The sequence below is a fragment of the Bombyx mandarina genome, chromosome 01, assembly GCF_030267445.1.
Source record: "Bombyx mandarina strain Sakado chromosome 01, ASM3026744v2".
Classification (NCBI taxonomy): domain Eukaryota; kingdom Metazoa; phylum Arthropoda; class Insecta; order Lepidoptera; family Bombycidae; genus Bombyx; species Bombyx mandarina.
This window is the reverse complement of record NC_143208.1, coordinates 3,733,874-3,748,156: the sequence shown is the minus strand read 5'-3', so window position 1 is coordinate 3,748,156 and position 14,283 is coordinate 3,733,874. Positions and strand designations below refer to the sequence as shown.

General features: G+C 33.6%; 1 protein-coding gene and 1 long non-coding RNA gene across 2 annotated transcripts in view; both read right to left on the bottom strand.

The window, feature by feature from the left end:
* fw (CUB and Sushi multiple domains furrowed) overlaps nucleotides 1-11,462 on the bottom strand; it is a 114,476-nt gene extending 103,014 nt beyond the window's left edge. Inside the window, exon 1 of the mRNA XM_028178793.2 lies at nucleotides 11,220-11,462. Coding sequence (XP_028034594.2) covers nucleotides 11,220-11,274 — 55 coding nt within the window. The 5' untranslated portion in view covers nucleotides 11,275-11,462. The remainder of the gene's footprint in view (nucleotides 1-11,219) is intronic.
* On the bottom strand, nucleotides 5,943-8,466 carry LOC149503454 (uncharacterized). The gene is made up of 4 exons (XR_016323053.1): nucleotides 8,365-8,466; nucleotides 8,118-8,189; nucleotides 7,541-7,661; nucleotides 5,943-7,449 (listed from the first exon to the last, which is right to left on the bottom strand). It is a non-coding gene; the product is annotated as an uncharacterized LOC149503454 (long non-coding RNA).
* Nucleotides 11,463-14,283: the final 2,821 nt, after the last annotated feature.

The window sequence follows — 14,283 nt, the reverse complement described above, 5'->3', positions numbered from 1 at the left end:
TATATTACATACATACATACATTTAAGAATCGCTCTCACGTCACGAGATAGGTTCTTTGTGCTAATAAATTATGGTATTTTCTTAATGTCCCGTTAACAATAGTGTTTACTTACCTACTTACTACGCCCACTAGATTGAAAGTCATGGTCGTGATCAGTGCTATCGTTTATGATCATATAATATAAGATGTCAACAAGAGTATTACAGTGCGGGATTTTCTTAAAATAAGTTTTATTAAGACACGACTTCGATAGTAGAGTTTCAAATAGAATGATCGAAATTCGACCATAATCTCAACTGACACAATATTTAAAGATTCTTTGATTGAACATAAGCTTATATATTGAAATGATTTAATAATGAGCTTAATTTTTTTAATTTTTTATTGCTTAGATGGGTGGACGAGCTCACAGCCCCCCTGGTGTAAAGTGGTTACTGGAGCCCATAGACATCTACAACGTAGACGCGCCACCCACCTTGAGATACAAGTTCTAAAGTCTCAGTATAGTTACAACGGCTGGCCCACCCTTCAAAGCGAAACGCATTACTGCTTCACGGCAGAAACAGGCAGGGCGGTGGTACCTATCCGCGCGAACTCACAAGTGTTCCTACCACCAATAAATAAATAATGCCAAGTAAATAATATAAGCCCTGACAAGGAGCGGAACAAATTTTGCGGTCTAACCTTTTCATAAATTATAGTTTTATTTAATTATTAGACCTTTAATAGAATTATAGCTTATAACTATTTTGAAATAAACAAATATAAAAATATCGTGTCTATTTACACAATGATTATTGGTAGTTCCATTTGTAGTATTAAGTACAAAACTTATACAATTGTATTTCGGCGTTTTAAACGATTGACAGATGATAGTGACGTGATTCGTTACGATAAATGATTTATAAACTTAAGAGATAGCCACAAGATCGGAGGTGTTATGTTAATTATTATTGAAGTCGTCGTGGCCTAACGGATAAGACGTCCGGTGCATTCGTGCTGGGCGATGCACCGGTGTTCGAATCTCAGGCGGGTACCAATTTTTCTAATGAAATACGTACTCAGCAAATGTTCACGGTTGGTTTCCACGGTGAAGGAATAACATCGTGTAATAAAAATGAAACCCGCAAAATTATAATTTGCGTAATTACTGGTGGTAGGACCTCTTGTGAGTCCGCGCGGTTGGGTACCACCACCCTGCCTATTTCTGCCGTGAAGCAGTAATGCGTTTCGGTTTGAAGGGTGGGGCAGCCGTTGTAACTATACGTGAGATCCTAGAACCTATATCTCAAGGTGGGTGGCGCATTTACGTTCTGGATGTCTATGGGCTCCAATAACCACTTAACACTAGGTAGGCTGTGAGCTCGTCCACCAATCTAAGCAATAAAAAAAAATTATTCAATTCATTGTTACCTCTATTTTTGTTAATTATACTAATCAGCTACTATTACTTGTTTACGAATAAAAAAGAAAACTATTATTAACAGAGCATGTGTTGATTTTCACGTCATTTCCGAGGTAAAGTTTTAATTATAATGATAGTAACATATCTTTTTAGTCTCCTCAAAAATTAACTAGTACTTAATAAAGCTATATTGTCATATTAACGCGAAAAACACAACACAATGTCAAATGCATTTTACAGAGCAATTTATGAGTACGATCGAATAGAATTAAAGTTCAAGCAGCAATTGATTAAATTTGAGTCGCTGAAAGAACCTCGCAATATCTAAGAAATCAAATTGGCGCAGAGATCGGGCTTTTATATTATTATCAGCTGCAGAAGAAAATCGCGCGGATAAAGTGCTCCCGGGACGGATATTCAGTTACTTAGTTCAGGCTATGTACTCCAGAAGCAATATCTTGTCGCGATCTGTTCTGCATTCAATAAAGCTGTATTTTTTATCGACCCACCAGTATATGTAACCTCTATATGATTTATGACATAAATATTAAAATAGGTTAATATGTTATAAAAGTTACTTAAATGGTAATTTGCTTATTGAAACATTAGAAGAAGGAACATTAGAAATATTAAAACATTTTTTGAGTATTGAAATATAAAAAAAAACATAAAAACTGGTGAAGCAATAGCTTTAAATGTTGTTGCTCTTTACAGAGCAACTCAGTTTGTGCTATAGTTTTACTAAGCTAAACTTTATTTTGATGTCAATAAAATAATACATAAAGGATTAATTATTACATAATGAATATATAAGGGATTTATCTAACAAATAATACAACGCTACGTTTACTTTCGAACTGCAATAAGAGCATTCCGATTTGTTAATTTGAAGCTCTTCTATGTGATTACAGAAAATAATAAGTTTCTTCCGTTGGAACTTGTCAACGCACGTAATGCTTTGATTCGTAAATAAATCGTAATTAAAATGATAACTTTAGCTTGATATTTTATTTGACGTCGGAGACACAGATTCGCTATTAATGCGGTGCTGCGCCGCGGGATAAATGACAATTAGCAACTTCAAACTTCAAAGATTCCTATAAACATATATAGGATATTGAGATTTAAAACTAGGTCAGTGGAAAATTAAAAAATATGTATATAGAAATTTTTACATCAATTCGATAGTGCTTAAAAATTTAAAAATGCCTCACTATTTATTGTAAGACTTACTGGAAAAATCAAACAAACCAAAAGTACATGTGAACCGTAAATAAATAATATATAATTGCAATCGTCCGGCGTACTTGCACAAACATAGATGTCAGTTAAGGATAAGTGAAAGCAAATCTGTATGCACGCGTTCTTGCGTACACGAATCGATTCAAGCAAATCGAGATCTTTATCACTTGTTGCTGAAATCGAGGTTTTTTCCGTCACGTAACGCAGAAGTGGTACATATTTAATGCATACTCAGCAATTGGTGGACGAGCTGACGTTAGAATGATTAGTGACGTAAATTCCATCAGCTTAGCTTGAAACACGAGTTCTAAGTGACAATGTTTCAGTGCCCTGGAAACAAAGGCCACTAAGTTTCACGCCGGATCTTCTCAGTAGATCGCGGTTTTGATCTGGTGGTAGATTCTGCAAAACACTGCCCTTGCTAGGGTTAGCAACGTCATCAGGTTACGCTATATTTTTTAAGTTACGCTGACATAGCCTCTTAAGGCTATCAGCTTAGGTAGGAAAAAGTTTTCAGTGCAATTTCTTCTCCACTCTTCGATCGGAAACGCATGTCTACTGTTTTACGGTAGAAATAGGCAGAGTTACTTGTGCGGGCTCACAAGACGCGCTACCACCAGCAATTACGCAAAATAAATTTTTGCGGGTCCGATTTTATAGCACGACGTTACCCCTTCACCGTGGAAATCATTCACGAACAATTGTTAAGTACATACATATTAGAAAATATATCAATATCTTATTAGAAAAACTGTTACCTGCTTGCGAGATTCGAACACTGGTACAGTCGCATCGCTAAGAATCGATACAAATGCAACGGCCGTCTTGTCGCTTAGGCCACCGCGACTTCAGTAAGTTCATAGTGGACTTGATCAAGAAAAGATGTTTACTGGGGGGTTCCGCGTTTTCTTTACTTTTGGGTGATTACTACAATGCTGCGTATTTCTGCCGTAAATCAATAATTCGTTTGAAGGGTTCATCAGAGACCGCAGTAGAGTTGAGCTTTTTCCGTCATGCCTCCCTAATTACTAGATTATCATAAGCTCATTTGTCTGTCCAAACATATAAAAAAAAACATTCAAAATTGGACTGCATTAGTATAAAAGTCCATAATGCACTTCATTATTTTACATAATCTTTATATCACATAAATATTACTTTAAATTGAACTCCACGGTCAACAACTAAACTCATGAAGGCTGCCCACATCCGTGGCTATTATGTGGTATTTCAAATACTGTGAGAGATTTAAAAATAAAAATTATAAAATAATGTTCTGTTACATATTAAGTGTTGTATTAATATTTAGGAGTGTGATAGTTTTTTCTGAAGATATCAATAATAATCTATAGGTATGTATGTAGAGAACAAGAGAATTAAGCACGAATCCATATAAAAACGATTTTTGTAATAAATGCTAACTATTCTTTAAGTTTCTGACTTCAAGATTTATCTCAATTGACATTTTAAGTTACTCGGTTATTGATGCCCGAAGTTTTCAAATTGTACATTACGTGCTCATTATTGGTAAAGCTACTAAAACAGTATTTAATTTAGCATAAATTTTAATATTAATTTTCATTTTGTAATGGTTATCTTATCATTGAAGGATTACTGGTGGCCCGCAGGCTTTTCCAGTTTCACCAGGACAGGTGGGCGAGCAAAGGCTCAGCCAGAAGGGTTGGGATTTGCGAACAGCTGCCCGAGCGCCTCCGAAGGAGACCTAACAGCTCAAGAGCAGCTGCTTCGCGAATGAATCTACTACCGGATCGGAATCGCGACCCGCTGAGAAGATCCGGCGAGAAACTCAGCGAGCTGATTCATGGGTTAGGTTGCACGTCGAACTCTTTGTCGAGTTCGACGAGTACAGTTACCGGGGTCCCTAAACCTGCTCCTAGTGTTAGAGCTGAAGGCGTCTAGTGCAAAGGTTATTGGATCTGATGGATTCGTAAGGACGTGTAATGGTTATATGTTATGTTGCTCTTCGTATCCTAGGTACTCAATACTAGCTCAGAATTCAATGTTCTGATACTAGTGCTAAAAGTTAATACAATTTGATCCCCTTGTAAGTTTAATATTATGTGACCGTAGGTACTATTATTCAACGAAATTTGGGATTAGATTTCATTTATGTTTCCGGCTTCCGTAGCATTTGTTTCATTTATAAACAGACGATAGCTTTAAAAACTTATCATCTCTTTTGCTTTAAAAATATTAAATGAATCACAAAAATAAGAATATATCAAACTTAAAACTTCCTGAAACTTATAACGAGCTGAGTACGACGAGTGATCTTCACTTCGGTTCAGTTTTGAATAGTCTGAACTATATAAATTCAAAGTATATTTATAGACTCTAGTATTGGTACTAAATGTATTGAAAATTAGACTCATTTCCCAAGGTGTAGAAGTGCTTTACAATTGCACTTTCACGTACAAAATTTCTGAACTCAAGACTTCATCTTATTGAGTGCGTGTATTTTTTTCCGAATAAAAGTTAATTTATTTTTTGTTTATCACGCAAAATTTCATAAGCCCCTTAAAGAATTTGTATCGGTGGTAAAATGAGGATTATATTAAATTGTGTTTATTAAATTCTATATCGAGAAATATTACATAAAATAGATTTGTTTGTTGCAAATTATTCGCGCGTCACGTTTTGTATTTTGATTGCATTATGGGAGCATCCACTCTGTGGACTGTGCAATGTATCAACTAAATCGAATAACCGCCACACGAAACGATTCGACCAAAGAAACAAAGGCACAAATATATCTACATACGTGAAGCAAAAACTTCGTATCCCTTTTTACGAAAATTGCGCGGACGGAGGAGTATGAAATTTTCCACACTTATAGAGAATATAGAGAAGAAGTGCACAATGCTAATATTTTTTAAAATAATGAATAAAAGATACATTAGAGCAATAAAGTAAACATTACACACACTACCATGTATTTGACACACACACGCATGCACATAGATTATACACTTAATATATTTGAGATAGATGCGCAACTCTCATTTTTATTTTTGCTTTAGTTAGAGCCCAGGACAGCAGGCGTCGCTGCTGTCGATTATTAATCTCCCTACCCCCCACCAGGTGGCTTTTTTAGTAATTTTAATATTTTTTATAATTAACTCTCTTTATGAAAAAATCTTATCGTTTAGAATCGCTGAAATTCCCGGTAGTACTTATGAAATATTAAAGAACGTTTGATTGTGTTCAGCATTCTAATCGATAAGACCTTTTCATACAGAGAGAAAACAGTTTTTTTAAATAAAAAGCTGTAATTCTCTGTAAGCTATTTAATTTCCCTATATTACAAACAATTTACTGTTAAAAGATAGTATGAACGTACAATTGTATAAAATTTCGAATAACAATAACTCCTCTAGATTAATCCTACTAGAGTACTTATTAACATTAAATCGAAAGTTATCTAAAAGTTAATTAAGTCTAGATAATCAAATCATTCAATGTCACTTAAGTCATTTGTGCGAAATATAAACATGTCAGCTTTCCATTACAAACATAGTAGACAATTTGAATTAAATTTAATAAATTTGTTTCTTAACTATAGCAGTTCTTGCTTAAAGTTGATCGTGACAGATCATGACCTTGTATGAAAATATTACATCTATAAACACTACCTATGCTTCGTCATACAATAATTGTCATTTATACTAGCATTGTAGAGATAATACACACACTAAAGTGAATACTAAATTATTCTTAGCATTCTTATAAACATTTAGAAATTTAAGAAACGATTAACCCACAATCATGTTCATAACATGTGACATTTTGTTCTGCACAAACGTTTTATTACATGATTTGAAAAACAAAAAATGTTTAAAAAATGTAATGATGATTTAAAGTACTCTTAAATATTGATAGTTTGTACTTAATGACGCTTATAGTAATCTTAGACATGATTACATTAGTTATACTTTTATTCCCTATCTAAATTATTTCTATTCTGACGTTTCTGATGCTTTAGCTTTGGTAATACTAGATGAAACAAACAGCAGATTGAAAGAAAATCATCTTAAAGTTAATTACATTCATTACAAACCATTAGTTTACATTTTGTTAAAAAAGAAACTGGTGTTCGTTACATGCAAATGAATTATAAACATACACATGCAAACATAAAATGTAAATTTATCTTTTAATCCAAATTAAATGTACACTAATATTACATCTAAATAATAGAAAGGGTTTCGAAAATTTTTATTGCACTCAACAGCAGACGAGCACGCAACCCGGCCCGTGATAAGTGGTCACCAGTGCTTATAAACTTCAGCAGTGCCATAGGGGTTGCTGTCTATCACTTAAGTTTTAATAAATTATTAATATACTCAGTCACAAGCATATTGATTTCACATAATGAAAATGTAAGAAACATAATCATGTTTGGGCATTTTCATTTATATCTGCTCATACAGAAAACACAACTTAGCAAATATATTCCACAGTAAATCTAAATAATTGCAAATAATGCTTTTAAAGACCGTTGACTTTTGATCATTAATTAAAATCATCTTCTCGTAGAATTTACAAAAGGTTATTTACAAAAATTTATATCAGTATTTTCATATATTACTAACTTACTAATTACAACTATTCAAACGTAATACTATAACTATAAGAACTAAACAACCTATTTTAAAACAAAATTGGCATCAATTTAGTTCTTATGAACTATTTCAATTATTAATTTATCAATTATAAACATATTTAAAAAAAATTAAGATCCCTTGAGAGTTCACATTCCTTGCTGAATCAGTTTCTCTTCTGAAACGGAGAAACAAAGTATCTTAAGTATGTAACAAATATTGAAAAAATACGACCATGAAAAATTTAGTGTTAATGTAATCTTACTTACAAATTAATATATTACATAACACGTTCTGGTTCAAATATAGTGCATCAATATTCTCATGTTTCAGACATTTTAGTGCTCCTTATAATTTTTCCATAAAATTTTGTCATTATCAAACCTTTGTCTACAAAAATAAAAACATTATTTTATATTGGGTAGAAGGATGAACGTGGTCACAGGCCACTTGGTGTAACTTAGTTATCAAACACCAGGAAACAAAACGTGAATGCCATCATCTAACTTTGGATGTGAGATCAATTGTGCTGTATTTTATTTAAACAGGAAAGCATGACTGATTGATCATTCCAAAAAACTAGTTCGGGCCCACTTGACAATAAGCATATAATACGCTGAGTTGCAAAACATAAATACTTCCACCCACTCGAGACAATTTTATTATCTGAGGTGTGTGTGTGATAGTACGAGACTTAATACCGACTGTTTTGATCAAAACTTAACATATATGATAGCTAGGCAGCAGAAATAGGAAGGACCATTAGTTGGTGCTAATTCATTTAATTATATTATGAATAATAATTATGTTAGCAAATAATATACCGGGAAAATAGTGTCAACTCACCGTTATCAAGGCATCCGAAATAGCATTTCATTTTCGATCTTCGAGGCATGCTGATTTTTAATAATAAACATTCTGTAAGAAATGAAAATAGTTACACAGGCTTACGAAACGCTAACGAAGAAAAAGTATTGGAGCCAAGTTATGTCTAAAGAGAATTCAAAACAGAGTTTCTCAATGTCTAATCGTCTAATATTCTCATAAAGCTAAAAGTTGCTCTAAATTAATACTACAACGTAAAATAACTCACACCAAGACCAAAAAAAAACGATTTAAAAAATTAAATCGTTACGACATTTTGAAAACTTTTTTTTTTTTTGAGATTGTTTTACGGCCCTGGAATTTTGAAAACTTCAAAGCAGTGTTTCCACTTACGTTTTTTTTAACACATTTTACCCTAGTTTCTTTTGAATTTACCCTAAAATTTCCTAGACAACTTTCATAAATCCTTTATATGAGTCGACTATTATCAAAGCCGGCAATCTGACTTTTGGACAATGATTGGTAAATCAGAAAAACGAATTATTGACTTTATATTCCATTGGCAGTCACAAAACTCTTCGGAACGACATCTTAGATAAATAACAGGTTAACTATTAACCTTTATTTAATGCAGGTTTTGAACCGTATTCTTTGAAGGAGACGATTATATTCAAATAAATCTGTATTGACATATCAATAAATTTTTTTTGTCCAAATGCACAGATTGCCACCTTTGATAATAGACGACTCATATAGAAAGCGTAAATAAAATACAGAAAATAAACCACAGCATATTATTTAATGTAGGTATATATAATATAAACGCCCCCAGAAGATCATAGATCTATAGGATTAGAATTTTCAAGGAAGTCGACGCATTGCTTTTATATTCTTTTGCTGCACAACCTAACACTGTTCGGTTCTAAAATTGAGCAATTGTTTGCTGGCAAAGTTGGGAACTTTCTATGAAGCAAGCCGTTCAGGGTTTCATTAGAAAGCCTGTTTCTTTTGTCAGTTTTTAAATTTGAGAACACTGAATAATCTTTCCACCTCAGTCTTTGAAGAAGGAACTGCTAGCAAAAGTGAAATGACAATTACAAGGTTTTCGTAAATGAAATTACCATGATAATCTTTCATGGTACATGAAGTACCTGTATATTACAATACAAGTAAGTTCTGGTGACATCAACGAAAATAGGTAAATAAAAATTTGGCGGATTATACTTATTGGGATTCTGGGGAATCCCTAAGAAAAAGCAGTGGCTTAATCTATGATTTACTTTACTAGAGGGTTACTGTTGAATCAAACCTTTATAGTTTTTATACACAACTCTGTTTTATTCTTTTACTTGTCAACTCGACTTAATGTCATTCTCTCTCCATAAAATAAAATGTTCATTGTTTTACTTTAATTATCGTTTATTTTAAAATTCACAACAGTTACTAGTATAGGCTTTGCTTTTTACCCCGAAATATCCTAAATCCTGGTATTTTTTAAATTGTCTTTATCATCCAAAATATCAGCTATTTTTCCCTAAAAAAGGGAGAATTCCCTAAAAGTGGAAGCACTGCTTCAAAGTACGCTACATTTTTTATTGAGTCAGAACTCATATCTGCCATCTAGTGAGTTTATTAGATCATTAATGCCTAAAAGTTACAAAAATGACGTCGCCACAGGAGTAAGATGACGCTAGTTGTATGTTATTTTCCTTTGTATGGGAGTTGCACCCCCCTGCGCATGCATACTATTTATTTATTGTCAAACTTATGTTCTTGACGTCTGTGGTCAAATTGAGAATAGATTAAATACTGTTTGTCTTTATTAATATTTTTCTATAGTGTATTGGCGTTGAAAATACAATCATAATAGTGTACAAACTTACAATTCCAATTAATTATAGTCGAATTTCGACTACTGCGGGACCTCTAGTAATACTAAATAGTACACGTAACACAACAGTTTGTATCATTAAAATGCGAAGCTCTCTTTCGTAGTCACACATGTAAGCAATGATAAATTAAATTAAAATGACAAACGCCGTGTTTCTCAATTTAATGGTAGTAATTATGAACACAATTGACGTAAGGAATTTTCGTTAATAATTTCCTTCTAGATTTTAAATCATAGCTTGAAATTAGAACGAGTATAATAAGCGAGTATGCGTATTATTTCAGGGTTCCGCATTCGAGCTGGAGTGTACTAGACGGATTAACTGCGGCCTCAAAATGTGTGCTTTGTGTTCGTTAACAAGCAAATTTGAACTTTAATTTGAATGCTATGTAAGTGGAAATTTGTCTGTGACGTTGGCATGAGCGTGTTCGAAAATTTCGCGTGGTCATTAACAATACAACAAAATGACTTAGCGACTTCGCATACGTTTTTTATGGTATTCGCCTAGAATATCGTCTTTAAGTGTCGAAAGATAAAAGATGTCAGTGCTAACTAATACAACATTATTGCATATCAAATCACCAAAAAGGTTAACGAAAACACATTCTTTTTAATTCTTGGATATTTTATGATAAAATCTACTTACTGTTTTTGGAAATTTTGAACTTGGAAAATGTCATAAATCCGATGTCTATCAGTTCTTACAAATTCTTATCATAACCCAGAAATATTAAACCTATGAAATAAAATTAAAAAGGTGAAAGTTTTTTTTTTAATAATTACTCGTGGTAAAAGCAAGCAACATTTGCATTATTTTATCCACTCATATACATATACATACATGTATGATAGTCTGTCTTTAGTTAAATGATTAGGTAAAAACTTTATGTTAATATCGTCGCTCGCGCATACAAGATTCGCGGCAACGATTGACAAGATTGTTAGTTACTGGACAATGGACTCTGATTAATTGTTTTCTATTTAATTTGCGTCATTTTAGTACTGGATTTTAAAAAGCATGCTTTAGCACATACAAAAAACTATAGACAATGGTTTCATTGTTTTTGCTTATGGTAACACGACCAATTATTATATTAGCCGAGAACCGGTATGTAAATTTTGTGTTTCCATTAAAAACAAAACATGTATAATATGCTGTGAGCAAAAGTTAAGTTCTAATTTCAAAATCTGACAAATATTATTTTTTCGCATGCCTGCATTGTTCCACTCACCTTGTGACAGAGTCGGTGCAAGCAAAACGCTCCAAATAACAAGGCACAATAACATTTTGATTTAGTGTCTGTTGGGAGAAAAAAAATCACTTGTCCATGACGTCACTAACCACAAACACAACGAATAAAAATTTTAAATTTTCGAACTGTCGATTCGCGATTTCCGCGCGAAAGTAAAAGTGTCGTGGTCGCGTGGCACTGGCACGTTGGAGTAGTGTGGCGAAGGTCGGCTGACAGTAGACTGGCGGCTGGCTGCCGGGCCACTTCGGAGCCCCCACCTCGCGTCCGCCTTTCACCGTTACAATTCGTAACCCGAAAGACTGTTGAGCAAGGCTGTATGACGATTGACATTCAACAAAAACCATACGGAAACAGCATGTTTACGCGGGCGCTATCCTGAGGTATAGAGACTGGTGTCTGTACGGAGTGCCTTGCATCAATCCATTCTTTCATAACTAAGATAAACGTTGCAGTACTCAGGGGAAAGGCGTTTTTGAGGTCAAACTTTTTGTATTCTTTTTTTGTTGGGACCATATGCCTTTTTCGATGGGTATTTCAAAGGGGATGCCAAAGTTGTATCCTTTGTAAATCTTTTCTGAATAAACCTCAAATGCATACATGGTTAATATGTTTTTTGTTTAACTTGTGAACGTATCGGGAGATGCGCTTGCGTCGTGTTTTAAGAAATCAAATTTCTATGGTGTCATTTACTACATATTCTTGTGGAGAACTTTAAATTAATTGTTAACTTGTGTGAATAATTAAATACCATATATGAACCGATTTAAATAAATTTTTGTGCTCGAAAATTTTCAAAAAAATGGACCAGCTGATATTTGACGTAAAGTTTTAATTACATACATTATTTGTGTAGATAGATATTCAGAACCAAATGGAAAAAATGTTTCTTGTTTTGCTCTCTCTTATTTTTATAATTTTCTTTTTAAAACTAGTTTCATTAAAAAAACTGGTTTAAAGCAGTTAAAATATTTGATACGTCGTTCTATATTTTTTGTTTGAGCTTCTTTAGACCCAGTTCGGTGGTTAAAGTGATTAAAAACTTCAAATCTGGTTCCTATGATTTTCATCCAGTTCATATCCATTTGAAAACGTTCATTTGACAATTAGACTGGATTGCCAAATAAATTGGATACTTATACCTTCAAAAGATACAATAGACAGATGTTGAAAGCCGCTTATAAGCACATTCAATTTTACAAACTAATTTGTTAACGGTCGGGTTCTGTGTATCGATTTTTGTGTTATTTGTACGAAATTTTGTTATTCAGAACATCGATGTATCTTTTTATATTTTGTTAACAATAAATAACTTCTGCACAGCTGTGAAATTAACAATATCTAAATTTAAGTTAGAGGCTCATTATTTTTCTCAGCATTCTTAATTTAGTAGAGTCAGTGGTTACGCGCGGATTAGTAATAGGATGCTAATGAATTATTGGGATGGCGCCACCTTTGGAGTTTGTCAGTAACTAATTACCGCGACTATCCAAAGCGGGGTTCTACCCGATCGATCACGCTTTACCGCTAGCTGCCTAGATGGCGGCACTTGTATATTGTGTGGTGCTTGTGCTTACGAAAAGCTACGTGAGCTTCGTCACCCCCTCCCGCCGCCCGCGTGCATCCATCGCCGACGCCCGCACGACAGTCACTGGCAAGGTCTACAGGTGAGTGCAAGTTCTTTTAATTTATTGCCATTTTATTGCTGCTTCCGTGTAATCATTCGCCCGCCCGCTCGCTTATGTGTATTTAATTTATATCTTTAGTTTGATTACTAGCCTTTGTTTACCGCTATATAGTTTTACCGCTCCGCTAATTATAAGTGACAAACATTTGTCACATACCGCTTAGGACGGCTATTTACACGCCTTTCTACAACCCCGCTATATATGCTCCCGCCGCAGGAGGGCTATTTACACGCCCCCTTGCTACCCCATAGTTTGGTCCTGCGAGCCTGGATTAGATCCAGCTTAAATTTTAATTAAAATATAATTAATTTATGATTACCCCCATTCGCCATTTTGTTACAGTATTGTATTGTATGTAAAAGTTAATTACATTCATCGCTATTAGTAATAACTCGTAACCGCATATTTAATTACATTTATTAACGTAGTTCATTTAGTGTTATTTTTTAGTCAGTTATTTCATAACTTCATTATGGAAAATAGACAACTAAAGAAACTTATCGCGAAGAATAATTTAGTATTTGCACAAATTAATGATTTATATAATAAATCAAAAAAGATTTCGGAGTTTGATTCGGAATTAATTGAAACTTTTCTTGCCGAATCAGAATCAATTGATGACATGCGTGTTAGATTTGAAAGCAATTTGGATGATATCAATGATTTAAATTTAAAGCAAAACCCCGAAGTTGAGCCTGAATACGCAGCTTTATCGTCTTTTGACACGTTATATAATTACGTAAGACGCGCTCGTAACAAAATTAAAATTGGTAATTCGTCAAATGTAATGAGAACTACCGCCGCCATAAATGTAACATTGCCAACAATTTCACTTCCTTCCTTTGACGGACGCTCTCTTGAAGGATGGGAAACATTTTACCAGGCTTTTAAAGCTAACATTCACGATAACCCGCAACTGTCTGATGCGCAACGTGTGCAGTATTTAATGGGCAAATTAACACATAGTGCATTAAAGTTAACCGCTGGTATAATACCCACAGGTGAAACTTATAATATTATTTGGTCGAATCTAATTAGTAAATATCAGGATAAACGAGCTTTAGGATGTCATTATCTGAATAATATATTAGATTTAAAAAATTGTTCACCTACCGCAAATAGTTTAAATATGTTCATTGAAAAAATTTCATCTTCGATTGCCGCTTTAAAACAATTAAATTTACTCGATTTAACTGATTTTATTTTATTACAATGCTCACTGAGAAGGTTGGATCCTCAAACGTTACATTCTTTTGAAGCATCGGTTCGTGGTATTGAAATACCCACAACTGAAATGTTTATTAAATTCATACAGGATCAGATTAAAATATTAGAACGCTCTGCACCGAAATGTAACA